The 24,109-nt window shown below is 52.0% G+C and overlaps 1 protein-coding gene across 1 annotated transcript in view; it reads left to right on the forward strand.

The window, feature by feature from the left end:
- Card11 (caspase recruitment domain family member 11) overlaps positions 1–21,969 on the forward strand; it is a 73,985-nt gene extending 52,016 nt beyond the window's left edge. The window contains exons 12-25 of the mRNA XM_036172113.1: positions 1,300–1,385; positions 2,265–2,365; positions 4,433–4,485; positions 6,572–6,704; positions 7,580–7,781; positions 8,031–8,157; positions 9,943–10,183; positions 11,216–11,312; positions 11,738–11,833; positions 13,378–13,513; positions 15,843–16,022; positions 17,298–17,422; positions 20,520–20,635; positions 21,435–21,969. Of these exons, the coding sequence (XP_036028006.1) occupies positions 1,300–1,385; positions 2,265–2,365; positions 4,433–4,485; positions 6,572–6,704; positions 7,580–7,781; positions 8,031–8,157; positions 9,943–10,183; positions 11,216–11,312; positions 11,738–11,833; positions 13,378–13,513; positions 15,843–16,022; positions 17,298–17,422; positions 20,520–20,635; positions 21,435–21,639 (1,898 nt within the window). The 3' untranslated portion in view covers positions 21,640–21,969. The remainder of the gene's footprint in view (positions 1–1,299; positions 1,386–2,264; positions 2,366–4,432; positions 4,486–6,571; positions 6,705–7,579; positions 7,782–8,030; positions 8,158–9,942; positions 10,184–11,215; positions 11,313–11,737; positions 11,834–13,377; positions 13,514–15,842; positions 16,023–17,297; positions 17,423–20,519; positions 20,636–21,434) is intronic.
- The last annotated feature ends 2,140 nt before the right edge of the window (positions 21,970–24,109 follow it).

Raw genomic sequence — 24,109 nt, forward strand, 5'->3', positions numbered from 1 at the left:
CAAAGGGACCTTTGACCTTTCTCATCCAAGATTTTGGCTGGCAGTGCCCAGCTGTGTGAGGCTGCCAGTTCAGGCACAAACTCCTGGCTCTCCAAGGCATACTGTCTTCAAGATTCCTCTCTCGGCCTCACACCAGCTCTGCAAAGGAAGGTTTGCAGGACAAACAAAGCTATATGGCAAGTGCTAGAAGGTTTCAGAGTGCACCCCACAGACCATACAGCCAGAGCAGGGTCATAGGAAGGAGCTGAAAAGTGCCAAAGTCACCCCAGGAAGGAGTTGAAAGAATTTTGGGACATTGATTTAAATGGAGCCCAGAAATGGGAGAATGTAAGTCCATGGATATGAGCTGTGCAAAGTGGGGAGCAGAGAGTGGGGTGAATCCGGAAAGTGTGAGGTGTAAGGAAGAATAGTAAGAGTGAGACCTCAGACGAAGAGGTTTATCCTGACCCCCCTCAGCTTCATTCTACTTTAATGGCTCAGGAGAGGGAGGGAGAAAAGAGTCCAGACCTAAATTCTCCTTGTAGCCACATTAGGTGTCTCAGTCTTTATCCAATTGTGATATGCAAAGGTCCTGGGGCCTGTAGAATACAGCTAAAATATCCTCCTTAAAAAGAAGGGGAGGGAGGCGAATGGACCAGGGGGAGTGTGTCCTCACTGTTCATCAGGCCTGACAGGCCCCCTAGTGTGAGGGGCACATGGACAGAACGGGCACCCGTGTCTACACGGCTGTGCACACATACAGGTCTAGGCACCTCAGGGTGTGTGGGTGGAGGAGTGTATGTGAGTGATAGACCTGTCATACAAGAGTTGAGAAAGATGGTCACACAAATGCCAAGCAGCTCCTGAGGGACAAGGCAAAGAGGGTGACAAGCTTGCCTATCTTTTCCTTGTTGAGCACGGAAAGGTGGGACCCATTCTGATGATGGGAACACTGGACAAGAGTTTGTCCTGTCTACCCAATGCTTCCCCCATTTGACAGGGGGTGGGGGGAAACCCTCTGAGTTCTCAGAGACAGATTTAGTCTTGACTGGAGCTACCCTTGACCAGCCTGGCTCTGGGCAGGGTATATTATCCTGGGGGTGGGGTGGGGGCAGGAATACCACCTGCAATAGAGTGAAGGTGTTACTGTTGTTGCTCCAAGAGATGCCAGAGAAGGCTCAGCAAGCTCCTGATTTGCTGTGTCCACAGCCACGCATGTCAGGGGGAACCCCTTGACTACAGGCTTTAACTTCCCTCCCCCCCCCTTTCTCTCCCATTTTTCGCACATCTCCCTGTTTCCTGCGGCTCTGACGAGCACAGTTAAAGGGCATGAAGAGGACTTCGTAGACGGCAGCCCCAGTTCCTCCCGCTCGCTGCCTGTCACCAGCTCTTTCTCCAAGATGGTGGTGAGCTGGCCGTGGTTCTTACTCTGTTTGCACACCCTTCCGAGTCCCCAGGCTGAGCCTGGGGCCTCACTGCTATTTATTTAAAGAAGTTTCTCTTTCCCTAGCTCAGCAATGTATTCACACCTTCCCACCGCTGCCTCGTTTCCCAATTTAACACTTGATGGGAGGAGGAGGAGACAGGCCTCCTAAAGCATGGTGGCCAAAGCTGCCCATAATTCTGCAACTTCACCATCCCAGGCAACCCAGACCACTATTTTAGGAGGCTGCAGGCAGGGCAGGGGGCTGCTGGAGCAGCAGCAGAGAGAGCACCCCCACTTCTAGACAGAGCGAGACAAGGTCCCCAGCCTTCAGTTACATCCAGCTATCTGTTTGTCCCCGCAGAAGGCACAAGATTAGAAATTCCAAGCCCGAGGGGTGCCCTGGGAAAAATGTCAGCTCAGCTTCTCAAATCAGACCCTGAGGGAAGTAGAAATTTGGTAATGGATGTACAACAATCTGGTATCAGCTCCCGTGCCAAAACCCAAGTTATTTGCCCCCACACCCACTATGTCCAAAGCACAGCCTTCAGATAGGCACAGCTGGGAGCCACCGAGCCCAGCCTGTTCTGGGTCATGAGGCCGCCCAGCTCAGTGGTTCCTGTCTGCTTCTTCCAGCCAGCAGCTGTGGAAGCAGCTGTGCTAGGAGCTCGGCTGACTGCCCTAGGGCTGAGCCCAGCCTCCTCCAGCCAAGGTCACGCTGAGGACCAGCTTGCTCAGCCCATGCTGCCCAAGTCTGAGCAGGAACATCCCAAGTTAAATTTAGTTTCCGTGTATATAATATTTATGCCAGCAGAGGCATCGCGGATAAATATCCGGTAACACAGCTGTGCCGTGTTCACAGCAGCCCCACCGGAGCCGCAGCAGTATCATGTCAATCACTGCAGAACCCCCAGGAAATGACTCCATAGTCAGACGCTGCAAGGAAGACGCGCCGCACCGCAGGTGAGTGGCGGGTGGAAGCCTTGGCTGGCTGGCTGGCTGCCCCTGTCTCCAGGCCCCCACGTTGGTATAAAAACATAGAAGGAAAGGGGAAAGGTGAGCCCATTGTCCACTACCCCAAACACCCCACTGAGGTAGTTAAGGCTTGGATATAGGGAACCACCCTCTTTTGCTGTCATACAGCCAAACCTACATACTTTGTCCCCCGTACGCCCTAAAACTGGGTTCCCAGCTCCTGAGGCCTCAGACCTTAGACTTCTTTTGTCACCCAAAGAGTGGGAGATCTACAAGGACCTCCTCCCACCTCCTGGAAAACATCAGTTTTTCAGACTTACATAGCAGTTAGGTGACCCACTTACACTCCACTCAAAGTCAGGTGCCAGGCTGGGGTGATAACTCAATAAAAAAAAAAGTTGCCTTGCAAGCACAAAGGCCTGAATCCAGTCCCCCAGAACCCACATTCCCAAAGCCAGGCATGAGCCAGCAGAAGGGCTCAGAGGGTTAAGGGCGCTTGCTGCCAAGCCGGATCATTTTGAGTTCCATCCCTACAACCTCCATGTGGACACGCACATGCACACTCGCATGTACACACAATAAATTAATATGATTTTTGAATTTTAAAGTGGGGACTGGAGAATGGGTTCTGTGATGAAGAGCATTGGCTGCTCCTGCAGAGGACCTGGGTTCGGTTCCCAGAATCCACATGGCAGCTCACAATTGTCTGTTAACTCCAGTTCCAAGGGATCCGGCCTCCTCCTGACCTCCATAGTCACCAGGGACTCACACGGTGCATGCACATGCACACATAGAGACAAAACATTAATACACATCAAATAAAAATAAATAAATCTTTAATCCCAGCACTTGGGAGGCAGAGCCAGGTGGACGTCTGTGAGTTCGAAGCCAGGCGAGGCTACAGAGTGAGTTCCAGGAAAGGCGCAAAGCTACACAGAGAAACCCTGTCTCGAAAAACAAACAAACAAACAAACAAATAAATCTTAAAATCAGATTAATGACAAGCTTGTGCTTGTAATCCCAGCAAGGAAATAGGTAGGTCCCTGAGCTTGCTGGCCAGCCAACATTGCCTAATTCAGTGGTTCTCAACCTTCCTAGTGGTACACCCCTTTAATACAGTTCCTCAGGTTGTGGTGACCCCCAAGCAAAAAATTAATTTTGGTGCTACTTCATAACTGTATTTTTGCTGCTGCTATGAATCGTAAATATCTGATATGCAACCCCTGTGAAAGGGTCATTTGATGCCCCCCCACCCAAGAGGTCTTGACCCAGAGCGAAATCCAGGACAGGTTCCAAAGCTACACAAAGAAACGCTGTCCTCTGGCCTCCACATACACACAAATACGCACCACCTGCACATGCACACACATCACAGCCAGATGCTGGTGGCTTCTGAGAGAACTAAGGGAACTGGATTCACACCCTAGTCCTGCTGGGGCCTGGGTCTGAGCATCTCAGCCACCACCTTCCCTGATAAACATCAGCCCACACTCATCTGTAAAATGCTTCTCCAGTCCCCTAGCGGCTGCTCCCTTCTGGACATCTTGGACCGGTTTTCAGGGTAGTTACTAAAGACCCTTTGTACTACAACCACCTTGGCCAGCCCAGTGTTCCGTCGCACTCACCCCTTCCTAGAGGGTTCTCTACTGCCTCGGAGCCATCCCAGCAGGCATAGGTGGCTGCGTAGGCCTCTGGGAAATCCATACTCTATGCTGGCCTCTCACAGTCCATGCCCCTGCTTCTGCCTCCTGACTACTGCAATTACTGGCGAGAACCACCACATCTGGCTACACCTGGCCTCCACTCACCTGCTCAGCCATTGTGAGATGTGGTCTATGCACGCCACCAGGGCGGCCTTCCCTGATGATTTAGACTTTCTTCCTTAGTTACCCCTGCTTCATCCCGCCCTCCTCATCCTCCCATTCCCTCCCATATTGCCTCTTAGAAGTAAGGCCTGATGGAAAGCCAGAACATTCCAGAAGCTCCCTCCACCTTGTTCACCCGCAGCACACACTCACACCAGTGTCCTTCTTGCCCCTGGCTTATGTCTTGCAGCACCGTGGAAGAAGATAATGATAGCTGTGGGTTTGACACCTTGGACCTTGATGGTGTGTATCTGCCAGCCCTGGAGGAGCTGGTGACCTGGGAGGGCAGTGTCTGTTCAGAAAGGGACTCAGAAGAGGGCATAGGGGTAGAACTGAACAGAGGCTCCAGCTAGAGACCAAGATAATTCTGTGATTTACAGGCAGAAGAAAAAAGAGAAACTTTTAAGTAGTATTTTTAAATAGTAATAATTCTAGGACTCAGAATGTGACTCAACCATAGAGAGATTTCCTCCAATACCCCAGTGAGGGGCTGGGGTGTGGCTCAGTGGTAGAGCACCTGCCTAGAATCCCCCAGTGAGGGGCTGGGGTGTGCTCAGTGGTAGAGCACCTGCCTAGAATCCCCCAGTGAGGGGCTGGGGTGTGGCTCAGTGGTAGAGCACCTGCCTAGGAACCCCCAGTGAGGGCCTGGGGTGTGGCTCAATTGATCTAGTGTTTACCTAGCATGCACAAAGTCCTGGGTTCTACCCCAGCACCATATAAACTGGGCTTGATGACACACTACTGTGATCCTAGTACTTGGTAGGTGGATGCAGGTGTATTTGAAGTTCAAGGTCATCCTCAGCTACTTAGAGAATTGGAGGCTAGCCTGGGCTACATGAAACTGGAGGTGGAGACCAGGAATGAATTTAGGGGATAGTCCTCAAATAGGCCATGTTGGGGATACTGACATTCTCTCAACTGTACATAGGCTATATGGAAAGCCAGCAGTGGGGGCCTGGACTCCAGAGCACATGTATGGCCTCAACAGCCTGCACCTCCCAGCTAGGGATCCCAGCTCAGGCCTAGGCCCAACATCCCTGCTGGCAGAGACCATGGTGTTAGCACCATGAACCAGAGGAATATGCCTGGCTTGATCGCTGACAGGGAGGAAAGCCTGGAGATGCCCCCCAACCTCCCCTACCCCACCCCCGTGTCTCAAGTATTCCCGGAGCTCCACCCTGCTCTTAGGTTAGGCTCCTGTGATTCAGAATCCTGCAGACATGCCCTGCCAGCACCCACACACACATTCCAGTCCTCCCCCATCCCCATCCGTGGCCCCTGGCTAGCGGAGGCCACCAACAGACAAAATGGACAGATTAGCGATCCTCCACAACTGGGGACCATCGCAAGCTATCAAGTGTTAAAGAGGGGTTAGCACCTAATGGAAGCTGAGCAATGAAAAGAACCAAGAGAGTTTTAGAACGGGAAGCCGGGAAGTGAATCCTGGGCAAGCGTCCAAAGTATGTTACGGGTGTCGGGAAAAATTCTTGTGCAGAATTGGCCTTTGTTATCAGCCCCAAACAGGACCAGTGTGTCCCTCACCCTGGTGGCTCTGTTCCAGCCAGCATCTCCCCTGGGAACTTACAGTCCAGTTGAGGTGAGAGGAAAGGATAAGGACCTCAGGTCCTACGGACCCAGAGTATGAGAGACAGTGGAGGAGGGCGGTAAGAATGCGGGGGTCTAACTGAGAGCTGAAGAGATGGTTTAATGGCTGAGTTCTTGTTCCACAATCATAAGGACTAGAGCTTGGACCCCAGCATCCTTATAGCAAGCGGGGTGTCCCTGCCAACATCTCTAACAGAGACAAGAAGCCTGCAGAGCCTGGCTATCCTCCTGCCAAGATGAGGTTCAAGGAGAGAGACCCTGCTGCAAAGGAATAGGCAGAAAGTGATAGAGGAGGGTACCAGGTGTCCTCTTCTGGCCTCCTAACTCCCTACCTATCTGGTGAGGCACCTTAAGAAGAGAGGCAGGGGGATGTCTATTTTGAACTTTACCACCTGTCCTGATGGCAGGACAGGCAGGATAGAGTCAGAACAGCAAGATTCTGATCCCAGATCCCTGCACCTGAGGAACACACCTGTAATCCCAGCACTTGAGAGATGGAGACAGGAGGAGACAAGTTTGAGCACAGCCTGGGCTACATGGTGCAACCCTGTGCTCTGCCTCTGGAGGGAGCTGACTCTTGCCAAATTCCAGTCTACAGAGCTATGCTACTATTCCCCTCCAGGAGGCACTGCCCACTTGACGTCAGGAGGTGGGTGGGAGGGATGGCCCTAGGTGCTCCCCTTGATGCACCTGAGTCCTGACAGCCCCCCTCACTCCTGTGCAGATGACAATCATGAACGCTACTCCTTCGGACCCCCCTCCATCCACTCTTCCTCCTCCTCACACCAGTCCGAGGGACTGGATGCCTACGACCTGGAGCAGGTCAACCTCATGTTCCGGAAGTTCTCTTTAGAAAGGTATGGAGATGGTTAGGGAGACGGCTCAGTGGATATGGGTCTTGCCACACAAGCATGAAGACCTGAGTTCAAATCCCCAGAACCCACCTACAGAAAAAGCTAGGTGTGGTGGTACGTGCTTGTAATCAGCAAGCTCCAGATCCAGTGAGAGACTCTACAAAAACAAGGAGGGCTGAGGAACAACACCCAAGCTTAACCCCTGACCTCCACATGCACATAGCCACATATATACACATACTCAAGCACACACACACACACACACACACACACACACACACACACACACACACGGAAGAGGGATAGGAAAAAGGTACCAGGGATGGGAATGGCCAAACTGGAGTTCAAGGATGGGACCCAAGACCCTCACCCTCTCAGTTCCACACAGAGGGGACCATCTCTGTGTTCCAAGACTAATCTTAGGATCTCAATCACTCAGACTAGGGATGTAGCTCAATTGGGAGGGTGCTCACCCAGCATGCATGAATCCCTAGGCTCCATCCCCAGCACCACATGTATCAGGCAAGGTGGCACACCCCTGAAATCCCAGTCCTCAGGAGGTGCAGGCAGGAGGATGAGAAGTTCAAGGTTATTCTCGGCTACCTAGTGAGTTGGAAGTGTGGGAGTTAGGGCACACAGAGAGAACCACTCCATCTGACCCTTGGCATTCCCTAATAAGAAACCTAGACACACAGAGGAAGGGCCAGGTAGTCAGTCATTCCTACTTCCTGGGGCCAAAAAGGTGGCTGAAGTCATCAGTATCTTAGAAACTGGAGGCTCCCAATCATCCAGGACACATCCTTCCCAGCCTGCTAGCATATCCTGGGTTTAGCCCTTTCTCTCTTGAGCCCAACTGCCTATTTTATTTCCCAACTCAGGCCCTTCCGGCCATCGGTTACATCTGGGGGCCATGTGCGAGGCACCAGCCCCTTGGTACAGCACACAACCCTGAATGGAGATGGACTCATCACCCAACTCACCCTGCTAGGCGGCAATGCACGTGGAAGCTTCATTCACTCTGTCAAGCCAGGCTCGCTGGCAGAAAGGGCTGGACTTCGTGAGGGCCACCAACTACTGCTGGTAAGAGACAGAGGGGGAAGCTGTGGGGTGCCCAGGCCCTTCTTTTCTATGTGTGCTCATGTGCAAAAGCATGCACACCTAGACACACACACACACACACACACACACACACACACACACACACACACGTTGCATGAGATGATGCCCTGTGTCTGGAAGAAGGATGCTCCCATGGGAAGCAGCCTTAGCCCCACCAAGATGCCCATCTGCAGAGCCTAAGAAAACAAACAGCTTGTTTTTGCTCTGTAGCTGGAGGGCTGCATCCGAGGTGAAAGGCAGAGCGTGCCATTGGATGCTTGCACAAAGGAAGAGGCCCGGTGGACCATCCAGAGGTGTAGTGGCCCCATCACCCTGCACTACAAGGTCAACAATGAAGGTAAAGCCTGGGTCAGACCTGGCCCACCGAGAGTGGGGTAGAGGACTCAAACCCTGGGCCTCCCCTTGCTTATCTGTGCCCAGTGAGGAATGAGCCACAACACAACCCAAGAGGAAATCAGTAATGATGACATCCTCTTGGGTGAGGATGACAATGCTCTGTGTCACCCCGAACCAAATCCACAAACCTCCTGGGGAGGCTAGCTCACCCCTCTCCCGGCATGGGTGCTGACATCTGTGAGACCCAGCCAAGCCAGGCTACGGAAGCACATCCAGGCCCCTGACAGCCAGCCCTGCCTCCCGGCCTGGCCCAGCCCCGCCCCCTCCGGGCAGCCCTTCTGCCGGGTGATGACTTGGGTTCTCATTCTCACCTCTGGGTTTTCCTGCGTGATTGCCTCTGCAGCTGAGTCTTATTTTTAACCACAGTAATCATGAATATTTGAGCAGAGCATAAATAGCCCAGCCCGCTTCTCCAAACCGCCCTCCTGCCCCTTCCCAGCAGCACCGTGGTGCAGAATTCAGTCACCCTCACTCATGGGACACGCTCCTACCAGCTCCTGAGGCGCACAAAAATAAATAAATAAATCTCTAGGGAGCACACTGACCCCTGGGTCACAGGACTGCACAGTGAGTTGCGCCCTCTAGAGGTGAATGACAGCATAGAAACCCATCCAGACTGGATTTCTGGGAGAGGCCCCTTGCCCCAGAGCAGAGCTCAGTCAGACTCAAGCAGGGTATGAGGGAGTCTGACCAGCCGCTGGGCTAGGCTGGGACACCCCTGAAAGGCCCAATATAGGATCTCTGTTTCTCCATGCCAATCCGGCTGCCTAGGATGTCCTTTGACTATGTGTAACCTACAAGGAGCCCGCTTGTACGGCTCCCATTTTGACACACACACCTCTGACACTGGGGTTGCTTTGGAGATAAATTATAGACGTATACCACCGCCATTCACTGACAGCTCGCAGAATTTATTAGATTCACGCTGTAAGCCCTCAATGCCTCCAAAGCTATTTGCAAAGTTTTACTCAAAAGACCAGTAATATTTGGCCTTAATAGCGTGTGCAACAGTCTTATTAACCTAGAAATGCATTTGGCAGTAGCTACAAAGGGCTTCCACACAGATTCACAATGGCCTGGTGACACAATTTCTGTATGCATATCCAAGAAAAATGAGTCCATGCGTTCACCAGAAATAACCTATCTGAGTGACTCGCAGCATATATATGTATGTATGTATATGTATATATATACATATATATATACATATATGAATACTATAAAGCAATGAAAAGGCATGAGTGTCACCATGCTGTGTCTTCCAAACATAATGTCGCGCAGTAGCAGCCAGAAGCATGGGAACTCGTGGTCCTTGTTTTCATTTGCGCAACAGGAGGTAGAGCTAGCTAGGGCAAGTGCAACCAAGAAAAACTTGGCCTGAGAGAGCCTACCAGCAAGGTTCGGAGCAGGAGCTCAGGGTAGGAGCTTATCCACACGTATGCATTTGTGAAAACTCGTTGACTTGAAGGATGTGTAAAGCCTACTGCATGTTAAGTACCTGTGGGCAAGTTCCTTGTAATGGTGGAGAAGGTCTAGAGACCACAATACAGATGTTGGTAAGTTAAACATTGCAGCTTAGCACAAATCTTAACTCCAAGCTTCCTGGAAGCCCAGATGAAAAGGGACCCTCACAGATGACATGGCGGCCCATTCACAAGGAGGAAGTCAGGCACAGAGATGATGTCATCTCCAGGGTGCTTGAGTGTTCGCATTGTGTCCCCCTCAGGATACCGGAAGCTGCTGAAGGAGATGGAGGACGGTGTGATCACATCAGGGGACTCCTTCTATATCCGCCTGAACCTGAACATCTCCAGCCAGCTAGACGCCTGTTCCATGTCCCTGAAGTGTGACGATGTGGTGCATGTCCTAGACACCATGTACCAGGACAGGCATGAGTGGTTATGTGCACGAGTTGACCCCTTCACAGACCAAGACCTGGACATGGGCACCATCCCTAGCTACAGCCGGTGAGTAGGGGCAGTGGGGGCCTCTGAGACCACCTCAAGTCCAGCAGGCCCCTCAGCCTTGAGGAACTGGAAGATACTGGCACCTCCTTCTGTAGAAGGCATCCTTACCCTAGCAAAGATGGCACTGTGTCCCTACAAAGTCTCCTAGAACCCTCATTCTGTGTAGTGACCACCAGGCATGCGTTAGAGCCCTCTACCTGGAGCCACACCCCAGCCCCTCACTGGGGGATTCTAGACAGGGGCTCGACCTGGAGCCATACTCCAGCCCCTCACTGGGGGATTCTAGGCAGGGGCTCTACCACTGAGCCATACCCCAGCCCCTCACTGGGGGATTCTAGCCAGGGGCTCTACCACTGAGCCACACCCCAGCCCCTCACTGGGGGATTCTAGGCAGGTGCTCTACCACTGAGCCACACCCCAGCCCCTCACTGGGGGATTCTAGGCAGGGGCTCTACCACTGAAGCTTCATGCCCGTTTGGGGTTTTTTGTTTGTTTGTTTGTTTTTTACTTTGCAATATAATCTGAGTTGTCCAGCCTGGAGTTGAACTTGCCTATCCCCAGCCCTTCCCCTCCTAGGACAACTGGGACGACAGTCATACCTGGCCTTTTCTTCTACCTGAGGTTAAGGGGCGGGGCGGGGGGGGGTGGACCCCAGAGCCCTGGAGCATGTTGGGCAAATGCTCTGTCTCTGAGCCATACCCCTTTAGTTGTTCCTTTTTAATCATCCTGGGCTGAACCCCAGCAGGTGTCAGGGCTATCTGGGAGCCCATGCTCCCACAAAGTGACACCTGCACTTCTGGGCCCTTGCTGCTGCTTGGCCAGTCACAGGCAAGTGGATCTTGGCCAGTCAGATGGTTGGTGGAGAAGGCCCGGGGCAAGGACATACCCCGCCCCCCAAGCTGGTCTGCAGATGCTGTATCCCAACCCCAGTGGGAGCACGGTGTTGCACAGCAACTCCTGCAGCTCAGTTCCTCCCGACCGACTGCGGGGCTCAGTTCTAACCTTGAGGTTGCTCCCGTGTCCCCTCCCCAGGGCTCAGCAGCTCCTCCTAGTGAAACTCCAGCGACTTGTTCACAGGGGCAGCCGGGAGGAGGCGGACAGTGCTCACCACACCCTGCGCAGCCTCCGGGTAGGTATACACACACACACACACACACACACACACACACACACACACACACCAGTGGAGTGGTGGGGTAGGAAGCCCTGCATCTCCCCTCTTCTCTACATGTAAGAAGCAGGAGCTGGCCATGTTGCCATCTCATCGGGAAGATGCTTTGCAAGGCATTTGGTCCTTTGGGAAGGGGGAACTCCCATGAGCCCTGCCCGCTGTAACTTAGGGGACTCAAATGCATCTCACCCCATCCCACTCTGGTCTCAGATACAAGCAGTTGCTTTCTCCTAGCAGCTGCTGCTGCCCAGCTGTGGGCCTTTGATGTTGCACCTTGACACTCAAGAGGGAGGGGACTTGGGGACAGGTGTCCCTCTCTCTACAGCGGGCTCATACTCAGGAGCCCCTCGCTCAACTCGGGCTGATGGACAAACTCGTTTCAGAACACCCTGCAGCCTGAAGAGACGCTTTCAACCAGCGACCCTCGGGTCAGCCCCCGCCTCTCCAGAGCGAGCTTCTTCTTTGGCCAGCTCCTCCAGGTAAGGCTGGTGATCGGAAGCCTGCTGACTTTTCTAGCGCAGTTTGCCAGGGCTCCGCCCTCTGCCTACCAAGAAGAGATGCCAGTGTGGAAATAACACGTCTTTGTATTCCCGCACCTCTTGTGACATCTCACAGCGCCCGGTTTCTTCCGTCCCATTTTATCCTCACAGTGACAGGTCTGTAGACAGACTCCACGCCTGCTGGAAGCTGGTCTCACTTTCATAAAAGATTTGAAGAAACTTCAGGCCAAAAGAGCTTCAACAACTCAGCTGCTAAAATATGATAGAAAAATCAGATGTGCTGTAGCAGGAAGGGAAAACAAGCCCTCCAGATATTTAGGCCAGTTTGCTTCCTCTGAAGGAGCATTAAACTTCCCTGAGCATCCCAGCAGCCAAGGAGATAGGGAAACCCAGCAGGTTCCTTGAATCTTGCCTGTCTGTAGAGACAGTTTAGCTCTTCAGGATTGGAAAAAAGTTTTCCTCCTTGTACTTAATTTCAAAAAAAAAAAAATTTAGGAGTGGATAACACAAGGACCACCAACAAGCCTGATGTATGATTCCATATAGGTACAGATTCAGTCTCTATAGCCATTCTTTTATTGATAGTTGAGAGAGGTAAAGAATCTGAGTGTGCAGCCCAGACGCACATTTCCTGCATGGGTGCTGCATTAATAAGACTTTGATGCAGCAAGAAATCGCCAACCCCTTGACCCTCAAACCCAGATAAACATAATTATGTGACAGAAACAGACAGGTGGGAAAGGACCCTGCAGCCCTCCTGAAGCCAGGGCCCTCTACCATGACACTGTTAAGCCCATGTGTCAAGCTGAGTTTCATTCAAAGACTCAAGGCTAAACTAGGGGTGTGACTCGGTTGTTAAAATGCCTGCCTACCGTGCATGAAGCCCTAGGTTCCATTCCCAGCACCACGTGGAGCATGCTTGAAATCCCAGCACTCAGGACGTGGAGGCAGGGGGAATCTGAAGTTCACGGTCCTTCTGGGCTACATAGTGAGTTTGAGACCAGCCTGGGCTATATAAGACCCTGTCTCAAAAAATATGTAAAATAAAAGCATGCCAGGGTGCACGCTAGCACTGGGCAGGCTGCTGGCTCTTCTGCAGAAGGAAGCAGGAGAGACTTGAAGGTGCCCAGGGGACATTGTGGGAACCTGAACTCTGTTCCAGAGAAGTATCTATGAACTGTGTGAGGGAGCCATGTTCCTTGAACCCAGAAGGTCATGGGAGCAGTGTCGGGAAGTTGGAGAGTTCCAGCATGTATGCAGCCCAGGGGCTGCCAGCCATGGTCCTCACCAGCTAGAATAGTAGCTGCAAGTGGCGTCTTTGTGTGATGGTAGCTAGAGTGTCCCAGAGTCCCATGCCGGCTCTTTACAGCAGAGGTGTTCTGCCCTGGGCCCCCAGAGTAGAGTTAAGGTTTGAACAAAGGTCAGGCTGGTTTTGTCTGCCTGGTGCAGCTCAATCTGGCTCAAGACTTGAAGCCAAGAGAATTCTGTCACCCGGCCCACCTGCCCCACCCTCCTCTCCACAGTTTGTCAGCCGGTCAGAAAACAAGTACAAACGAATGAACAGCAATGAACGGGTGAGAATCATCTCTGGGAGCCCCCTGGGGAGCCTCTCTCGGTCCTCGCTGGATGCCACCAAACTCCTGACCGAGAAGCATGAAGGTGTGTGAGGACCTCCCGGCCCCTCCCCCCAGCCCAGCAGGGGCCTGTCTGGGCTGGCCTTGCGGTGCACACTCCAAACTTAAATGAAACCCTGTGATGAGTTTAAGCAGCAGAATGGACAGGCGAGGTAGGGAGGGTGAAGAAATGGCCCTGTCTGTAAAGTACTTGACCCAGAATCATTATGGTTTGTGCTTACAATCCCAGCACAGGGAAGGCAGAGGCAGGAGGCTACCTGGAGTTCACTGGCTGGCCATTCTGGCCATTGATGAGCCATCCTGGTTGAATGAGAGACCCTGTCTCAAAAAAATAAGGTAGAGAGTGATAAAGACAGCCAATGAGACACCCCATATCTACACACACACACACACACACACGGGGGGGGGGGGGGATAGTGGCATACATCTGTAATCCTAGGATTTTGTTAGCTGAGGCAGGAGAATTGCCATGAGTTGAAGGCCAGCTTGGGCTACATAGTGAGACCCTAGCTCAAGCAAAATCAAAGGGAAGAAAGGATGCATGAGAAGAGTCACCCAACCCTGCCATCCCGCCATATTTGCCATCTTCCTGTCCCCCACGACTCCCCAGGGTGATAGCCTCACCCAGCTCTGGCCTGTCTAACACCTGTCACCGTCCCTTTAAGCCCAGGTGCCCACATTGATGGAAACCATTTGCCAAGACCTATTTGCTTACTGATCTCTCTCCCCACTGAGTACCTTTTTCATTTACCTAGCTGGTAAAAAGCCACCCAGGGCCCTGCCCCTGGATGATGCTGAGCCAGCTCCTCCCTGCACCCCCCCACCCCGTCTAGGCTGGGCTCTCTTGGAGACAGGGAGACAGATCCCAAGTACAGATAATCAGGAAGACTTCTTTGTGCCCATGCTGGGCAAGCCAGGGACACAGGAACAGGGACAGAGTCCTGCCTCTGGGAATGGATCCCTAGATACCTGGAGCTAACCTTAATAGATCCCCTAGCCTTGGGACTCAGGGGAACAGAGGACTGTGCCTTCTATGAAAGACCCCAAAGCTTTGCCCTGTGGCCTGCCATCTTGCCACCTGGTCCTCTCTGCCGCTCCATCAGTCTCCTGCATTCACCCAGCTGTCTGCCTGAACCACCACATTGCAGGACTGTTCTGGGGAAGTCTCTAGTCACACCAGACAGAGAGGGCAACACCAGCCAAAGGAGCAAGTCCAGCCAGATCTACTGTGGTGAACCAGTGAGTTTATTGGGGTTGGTCACAGGAGTACAGGCGACTCAGGCCACTGCATCTTCAGAAGGGTCCCACCACGGCACAGGTGATGATTCACAAAAGTGGCCTCCCTGGAGCTCCCTGCAGGGAGCTCCACCAAAGAGTCTAGCTCCCCAACAATTGTTGACTGCCTCTGTAACCTCAGAGGGGGGCTTGCATATGCACTCGTGTGGCCATAGAAACCACTCAGGTATTGTTATTTAGTCACATCTACCTTACTGGGCTTTTTGTTGTTATTGTTGTTTTGGTTACATGCACCCGTTCTTGCCACATGAGTGCAGTACCCACAGAGACCAGAAGAGGGCGATGAACCCTCTGAAGCTGTAGTTACAGGTAGCTAGCTGTCTGTGAGTCACCTGAGGTGGGTGCTGGGATTTGAACTCAGTCATCTGCAAGAGCAGCAAGTACTCTTATTTTTTTTTATACGCATTGGTGTTTGTCATGCATGTTTTTGTGAGGGAGTCAGATCCACTGGAACTTGAATTACAAACAGTTGTGAGCTGCCATATGGGTGCTGGGAATTGAACCCAGGTCCTCTGGAAGAGCAGCTGAGCCATCTTTCCAGGCCCCAGCAAGTGCCTTTAACTGGTGATCTGTCTCTTCAGCCCCCCATCTTGCTTTTGAGGCAAGCTCTCTCATTGGCCTGGTGACTCGGATGAGGCTTGACTGACTAACCAGCAAGCTCCCTGAGCACCCAATCCACCTATCTCTGCCTCCCCAGCACTGGGATTGTAAGCACCCATCAGGAGTGAACATTTCAGTCAGGAAGGATACCTCTCTGTAGCTGGCTCTACTCCTGGTCACAAGCCACACCCCTATTCTAAGAAGCTGTCCTTGGTCTACTGAGGTGGCCCATACTTCAGAACACATTAGGGTTCCTGTGTGTCTGTGTGTTTTCCCCACAGCCCCCTCAGAGGCATTCCCAGGTACTCAGAGTAGCTCCAAGATACCCATGTTCCTTCCCCCATCACCAGAAGCCTCCAGGCTCCATGGGGCCATGAAGGTGGCCAGGGCCTCCATACCCTAAATGTGCCCTGGTACAGGGTGGTCTCTGTCAGCCCACTGCTTCTGTTCTCCACCAGAACTGGACCCTGAGAATGAGCTCAGCCGGAACCTCACCCTGATCCCCTACAGCCTAGTGAGCGCCTTCCACTGTGAGCGCCGCCGACCAGTGCTCTTCACTCCCACCATGCTGGCCAAGACATTGGTGCAGAAGCTGCTCAACTCGGGGGGTGCCATGGAGTTCACCATCTGCAAGTCAGGTGAGCGTGGCCAGATGGCAAATGAGGGACACAGGCCTCTGGAGCCCATCACTAGGGTGACTCAGCCTCCTCCCCTTATTCTTCCCTCCCCTCTCTTCTATTGCCCCTCTTCCTCTTCCTGCCTACCCTCTCCCCACTCCTCCTCAGTGTTCTCACACTGTACCCACTAAGTCACTTCCTAAATAATATGTAACCCACATACTTCTCTCCAGCTAGATCACAGCTCCTTCAGTGCAAAAGTGTGTTTTAACACATGTTTCATCCTAATGCTTGACCATGAGCAAGATCCTGTGGGTGGGTGGGTAGATAGATGTGTGGATAGATAGATAAGTGGGTAGATAGATGGGTAGGTGGGTAGGTAGGTGGTCAGATAGATGGGTGGGTAGGTAGATGGGTTGGTAAGTGGGTAGGGAAATGGATGGATGGATGGATGGATGGATGGATGGATGGATGGATGGATGGTGGGTGGGTGGATGGATGGGTGGATGGATGAGTGGATGGTGGGTGGATGATAATGGAAATAAGTAGTAGGTAGAAGAGTGGTGCATGCCAGGGAGATGGGTAAATGGGTGCATGGTAGATGATGGAAACGTAGATGATGGATGGATGGATGGATGGATGGATGGATGGATGGATGGATGATGGACTGATGGGTGGATAGGGATCCATACATAGTAGGTAGATGGATGGTAGATACTTGGGAGATGGGTGATGAGTGAATGGATGGACAGGAGGAGGATGAATGGTTGGACAGGTAGATGCTGAATGGATGGATGTTATATGGATGGATGGGTGAGTAGATGGATAGATAGTGAATAACTGGATAATGGATGGGTGGGTTGATGATAGATGAGTGGACTGGTTGATGATGGATGAGCAGATAGAGGAATGGATAGAGGATGAATAGAAGAATGAATGGATAGGCATGTAGGGCTGGTTCTATAGGTGAGATTTATGGTTGAACTGGACTCTGTGTTGACCCACAACACCAGAGCTACTTTGTCCAGTAACACTCACAGCTGAAAATCCAGAGCTTGAGTGTTCACTAAGTCCCTGCTGCATGGTCTAGCATGAAGAGCATGAACCATGGCCTTGATCCCACCCTCAAGGAGCTTCCCCATCTAGTTAGAGAAGATGAGGTTCCATTTAACCACAGTGGAAAGGACCAGGTAGATATCAAATTAATGCATCCAGGAGGGGACAGGTAGGGCCTGGAAGGAATGACCTACCACAAATAGCACTTGCCACCCTGGACACCAATTCCCCTCTCTGCAGATATCGTCACAAGAGATGAGTTCCTCCGGAAGCAGAAGACTGAGACCATCATCTACTCCCGGGAAAAGAACCCCAACACCTTTGAATGCATCGTCCCTGCCAACATTGAGGCTGTGGCAGCCAAGGTGAGGAACACTGGGTACCAGCCAGGCTGAGACCCCACCCAACCATCTCCGTGACGTTCTGGGTTATGGGAAAGAGTGGGTGGCCACAGGTATGGCCATTCTTTCTCTATACTCAGGCCTCAGATCACACTCTTCCTCCACTCTTTGTCCTCAGGTCTCTGATGTGGGCTTGTGTTTTGAAATTTGCTGTTTTCTGTTCCAGCCAATGGCCTGGTGTTGGCTCGTGTCAGCTAAGGGTGTGTGTGTGTGTGTGTGTGTGTGTGTGTGTGTGTGTGTGTGTGAAAGAGAGAGAGGGAGAGAGAGAGAGAGAGAGAGAGAGAGAGAGAGAGAGAGAGAGAGAGAGAGAAGGGTGTACCAGGATGAGATAGAAGCACATTCTACTTTGCTTTCTGTTGCTAAGATAAAGACCATGAAACAAAAACAACTTGTGGAGAAAGAGGTTTATTTCATCTTACATTTCTCAGGTCATGCTCTATCACTAAAGGAAGTTAGCACAGGAACTCCAGGCAAGAACCTAGAGGCAGGAAGTGAAGCGGAAGCCATGGAAGAACACTGCTTACTGGCTTGCACCACATGGCTTGTTCAGCCTTCTTTCTTATTCCCAAAACCACCTGCCTAGGGATGACACCACCCACAGTGGGCTGGGCCCTTCCACACCAATCACTAATCAAGAAAATGCCCACAGATTTACTTTGCAGGCAATCTGATGAAGGCAGTTCCTGGACTGAGGCTTCCTCTGTCCAGGTTTGTGCGTGTCAAGTTGACAAGAAATAAATAAATAAACCACACAGCATGGGTGCCAAGTGTCATATCCACTCAACCGTGGGAAAGAGACACAGTAGAAGAGTCACAGACAGCCACCCAGGAACGTCACAGTGTGCGAGTCAGATTCCTCTGGAGCTAGACGAGGTGACCCCGAGTGACCCTAACCGGGCAAAAGGATGCTGATCAGCTGTAAAGCTTGGAGTTCTTCCTTGCTCTGAGGCTGGAGAGTCATGGCAGGGGAGAGGACAGCACCCTTGGGAGTAGCAGGAGCCAGTAACCTGGCTTGCCATGCATCTGCGTGGTCACGTATACAGCCTCCTTGTGTATCATTGACATGCACAGATGAAGGCAGAGCTGACCTTTTTGGCCAGTATGAAGGCAACACGTATGTGTGCTCATGTGTGAGAAAATGCATGTGTATATGTGTACGTGTGTGTGTCAAGATCAGAGGACAACCTTGAGGGTCATTCCTCAGGCACCAGCCACTGAGGTGATGGCTAAGTTGGTTAACTACAGCTATGCAAGAATGAGGAGCTGAGTGCAAGCCTTAGGACCCACCTGAGGATCCAGGCATGGTGGCATGGACTGTGATCCCAGCATTAGGAAGGGAGAGATAGGAGGTGCTGGCTCGTTTTATGTCACCTTGAGTTATCTGAAAGGAGGGAGCCTCGGCTGAGAAAATGCCTCCCTAAGATCCAGCTGTAGGGTGCTTTCTTAGTGATTGATGGAGGAGGGCCCAGCCCACGGTAGGTGATGCCATCCCTAGGCTGGTGGCCCTGGGTTCTGTAAGAAAGCAGGCTGAGCAAGCCACTGGGAGCATGCCAGTAAAGCAGCACTCCTCCATGGCCTCTGCATCAGCTCCTGCCTCCAGGTTCCTGCCCTGCTTGAGTTCCTGTTCTGACTTCCTTCAGTGATGGACTATGGATGTAGAAGTGAAAACCAAATGAACCCCTTCCTCCCCAAGTTGTTTTGGTCTTAGTGTTTCATCACAGCAACAGTCACCCTGACTAAGACAGGCAGATTCCTGAGGTTCACTCACCAGCACTAGTCAGCTTAAGCAAATCATGAACCCCAGGCCAAGAGAGAAACTGTTCAAAAAGAAACAAGGAGCCTGCCCCTGAGCAAGGTGACACTATGGTTGTCTCCTCTTGCCTTGGATCCACATTCACACAGAAACACACACACAACATCTGAGCCAATATATATATTCTGTTTCTTGTTTGTCCTGGGTTTTGTTAAGGTATTTTTGTTTAAGTGTGCATGCATGCGTGTGTGCGTGTGCGCGCGCGTGTGTTTGTGTGTGTGTGTGTGTGTTTGTGTGTGTGTGTCTGTGTGTGTGTCTGTGTCTGTGTGTCTGTGTGTGTGTGTCTGTGTGTCTGTGTCTGTATGTCTGTGTGTCTGTGTGTGTTTGTACAGTGTGACTGCAGTGCCCACAGAGGTCAGAAGAGAACATCACATCCTGTGGAGCTAGAGTTCCAATTGGTTGTAAGCTGTCACGTGGGTGCTGGGATCTGAACTCAGGTCCTCTGGAAGAGCAGCAAATACTCGTAACCACTGAGTCATCTCTCTAGCCTTTGTTTACTTGTTTTTTAGATACCCTCTCACTATGTAGCCAGGCTACCCTCCAATCACTATCCTCCTGCCTCTGCTTCCCAAGTGCTAGGATCACAGGTGTGTACCACCACACCTGGCTTTTTATAGTCTTTAAATTTCTTTCTTTTACTTTCTTTCTTTCTTTCTCTTTCTAATTTTGGCACTAAGTCTTACTAGGTAATCTAGTCAAACTCATGACGTTCCTGCCTCAACCTCCCAAGTGCTGGAACTCCAGGCACACACCCCCATGCCCAGCTTTCTAAGTTCTTTTGATCATTTAATTTGGCTTGGTCTTTTAGACAGGTCTCACCATGTCACCCAGACTGACCTAAAATTCTCAATCCTCCTGGCTCAGCCTCCTCTAGGGCTTGATGCCTCGGCCAAGTGGGAATCATTCTTTTCTACAAACAGCAAGCTCCTGGTTAAGCAAGAGCCCCAAGGTCCCTCCAGCCAGCCACCCTTCCCAACGTTTTCTGTTATCTTACCCAATACTAGGAGCAACCTGGAAGACTGGGGGGGGTGGTCAAGTGTCCATTGCAAGCCCCCCTTGGGCTAGACCTAGACTGCGGATGCCACTGTGCTCAGCAGGGTTGAACGGTGTCCAGAGGTGTGGGGCTCCGGCCTCACAGAGACCCGCTTTGGAAGTTCCCTAGCTCAGCCTGGCACCCAGGCTTAGCCTGGCACCCACAAGGGTAGATAACATGGGTGCCACTGCTGACAGTGACTGTTGTGTTTACAGAATAAACACTGCTTGCTAGAGGCAGGGATCAGTTGCGTGCGCGACCTGATCAAGTGCAAGGTGTATCCCATCGTCCTGCTCATCCGGGTGAACGAGAAGAACATCAAACGCTTCAGGTAAGGATACCACGGTTCCCATGCCAGCCCTCCACCACCACGCTCTACCCATCCCTTCCCAAAATCCTGGATGCTAGGTCCTGTGACGCTGACCCTGAGCACAGTGGGGGAGATGCTGGAGCACGGATGTAAGACACATGGGATGAATGTAGCTGTTGGGAGAGGGTCTGTCAACTTCCTGTCACTAAGATGAAGTACCTGAGAAGGAGGGAGGTGGCCAAATGTGGTGGCACAGGCCACTTGGGAGGATCAAAAGCTGGAGGTCAGCCTGGTAGAATAGTATTCAACCTTGAAAAAAGGAGAACATTCTAACATCAGCCACAATAGTGGCACTCAAGGATAGGATACTGTAACATCAGCCTGGGGACAGACACTACATGGTTCTACTTATAGGAAATCCCTAAAGTATCAGATTCTCAGGGACAGAAAGCAGAATGGTTGGAGCCAGGTACTGAGGAAGATGGGGGGGGTGTAATTTGTATTTAATGGGGACAAGGTTTCCATTTGGGGTGATGACCTGATTCTGGAATGAAACGGGTTCTCACCACATAGCCCAGGCTAGCCTTGAACTCACACATTAGCCCAAGCTGGTCTTAAACCCTTCAGTAGTGCTAAACATACTCATTGCTGTGACCCCAGCACTCGGGAGGTGGAGGCAGCAGGTATGGGGCATGTGTGGTCCAGTGGCCCAGGCGGGGGCAACTATACAATCCAGGCTTCTGTCTCACACTGTGGGCATCAAGTCCCGCAGCCTCCCCATGTCTTCCCTTGCCATCTCTCTCTCCCCTCGCCCCCGCAGGAAGCTGCTACCACGGCCAGAGACGGAGGAGGAATTCCTGCGTGTGTGCAGACTCAAAGAGAAGGAGCTGGAGGCGCTACCCTGCCTCTACGCCACTGTGGAGGCTGAGATGTGGAGCAGTGTGGAGGAGCTGCTGCGTGTCCTCAAAGACAAGATCGGGGAGGAACAGCGCAAGACCATCTGGGTGGACGAGGACCAGCTGTGAGTCCATCTGAGTCTGAGCCTCTGGACACAGACATGGGGATCCAGAGCCCCGAGCAACAACGCCACCAGAAGCCACCTGGTGGAAGGTCAGGGCCCGCTGGCATGAACAGTGATGAGCACAGGACACTGAGCCTGGGGCCCAAACCCAGCAGCCCCTCCGAGGCCAAGAAGCAGTTGAATGTAAATGCATGGGACAGGGACAGATGACTGCCTGCAAAGTGCAGGACTCCAACAGCCAGAGTGGCTGGGAGGAGCCCTAGAGGGAAACGCAGAGCATGCGTCCCAGGCGAGCTGGGTCCTGGGAGACAGGACACCTCCCATGCCATTTTTTCTCTTGCATTAAATTTTTTCCAGTTCTTCGTTGTTGATCAAATCTTTTACAGGGGTTTCTAATCCCACACTGCCTCACTAGCTGAGGTTCCTTCCAGCAAAGTCGCTGAAGGCAGGAATGGGCTGAGGTTTCCCACGTGCACATATTCTCTGACAGAGTCACCAGTATAAGTATAGTTTCTCAGCTAGGGACCTCGGGAGACACTCCCACCCCTGCAGGCCCCGCTAGAACCTTTGTGGTTTGATCCCGTATGAATAATCACAGCTCTGTGAGCTCATGTGTGCAATGCCCTGCCGTGTCCAGGCGACAGCATTTCACAGCTCTCCTCCCGGTGCTCAGACTTTCACAATCTCTCCACACACACTTATCATGAGAGGGTTGATGTAGACAGTCTCAGCACTCGCCAGTTACCGGTCTCTGCAGTAACCATTGCCCAAAGCACACGAGAGCTTCTCTGACCAGGCTTGAGAGCAGCACACTTCTACGGGTGTGTTATGGCAAATATCGTAAGTTGAATTTCCACTCGTTTTGACATGTGATCAAGACACCAATGTCCTCAGTTTTGTTCTAAAAATAAATAAATAAATAAATAGAGAGAGAGAGAGAGAGAGAGAGAGAGAGAGAGAGAGAGAAAACCAGCTTCTGCCATTTTCAAAAGATACCCAAAGTACAACAACCTTAGGAAGTGGAGAATGGAAAGCCAGGAGACCCAGGTTCTCTCCTCCGTGCCTCACAACCCATCTCTAGTCTGCCAAGTAGCCGGGCACCTTTCAAATCAACATTCCTGACAGAACCAGGAAGCGTGAAGCCTCCTTTTTCCAGAACAGCCCACAGAAACAAGCTAGCCGCTCTGGGTCTGCCGAGGTCCAGCCGCAGCCATTTAAGTAGAGATAAAACGCCCAGTGAGGAGCAGAGGGGCCGAAGGGCCAACACTCCCACCTCGGTAAAGCCTAAAGTGATGGTAAATTTTCTCCAAGCAGAGGCCCATCGCTCTTCCACTTAGAAGTCTGGCCAAGGGGACAGACGTGACCGGAAAGGAGTTCTCGGATAAAAGATCTACTGGTTTATTTCTATTTATTTATTTAGGTTCGGAAGCCTCGGGCTGGCTGGGCAGAAAAACCAAATGCACTTCCTCGAGATTGAGGGAGGATCTGGAAGGGAATGAGTGTCTAGGTGCTCCCTTCCTCCAGGGATGGCCAAGCTCCAGCATGCAAGACTGAGGGCAGATCTGGGGGGACAAGGGTCGAGATGGCAGGAAGGGATGGAAGGAGGTTCCCACCCTCACCCTACACTCTCTGCATTGACCTCAAGTCAACACAGCCGCGAAGTCCCCAGGCTCCTGGGTCTCATCCTCTCTCACACACTCACATGTGGGCAGAGCCCAGAGCTGCTCAGGAAAGAGGGTGTTTGAGGCAGGAGGAGAGAGAAAGGGGTGCATTCTGTGTTGTTTGGACATGGAAGTCATGAGTGAGGGGGCAGGTGTTAGCACCCCTCCCCCACCCCCACTCCAGGTTGCTTTGAAGCCAGTGCCTGGTTCAAAACCATATTGCAAGTTTCTACACTGGCTGGGTGGCTGGAAGCGACCCCCGTGTGGGAATTTGTTTTTCTTACACACACTGTGCCAAGTCCGGTTCTGAGCCCCACCCACCCCCACCTGTCTGGTGAGTGGTGATATAAGGGGGTGAGGGGTAAGGCTGGGAAATTGCACCCACCTCTAGGTATATATATGAAGGAGAAGGAACCGGAGGAGGGGAGGTAGGAAAGAGGAGAAACAACAAAAGAGAGAGGCAGAGCACTTGCTGGCCAGTGAGCCCCAAGGATCCCCGGGATGGCAAGCCCATGCATACCTGGCTTGGTGATGTGTGTTCTGGGGACTGAACTCAGTTCCCCAAGCTCGTCATCCAAGCACTTTACCAACTGAGCCGTCTCTGACTTACCAGCCCAATTTTGAGCAATGAGCCTCTGGGAACTGGAGCCGTGAAAGCCCGTCAAAATGTCATTTTAAGAATGTATTCATTTATTTTAACATTTAGAGTGTGTGTGAGTGTGCATGTGTGTGTGTGTGTGTGTGTGTGTGTGTGTGTGTGTGTGTGCCTGTGCGTGCACCATGGCACACATGTGGAAACTAGAGGACAGATTG

Source organism: Onychomys torridus, chromosome 22, assembly GCF_903995425.1.
Source record: "Onychomys torridus chromosome 22, mOncTor1.1, whole genome shotgun sequence".
In the NCBI taxonomy this organism is placed as follows: Eukaryota; Metazoa; Chordata; class Mammalia; order Rodentia; family Cricetidae; genus Onychomys; species Onychomys torridus.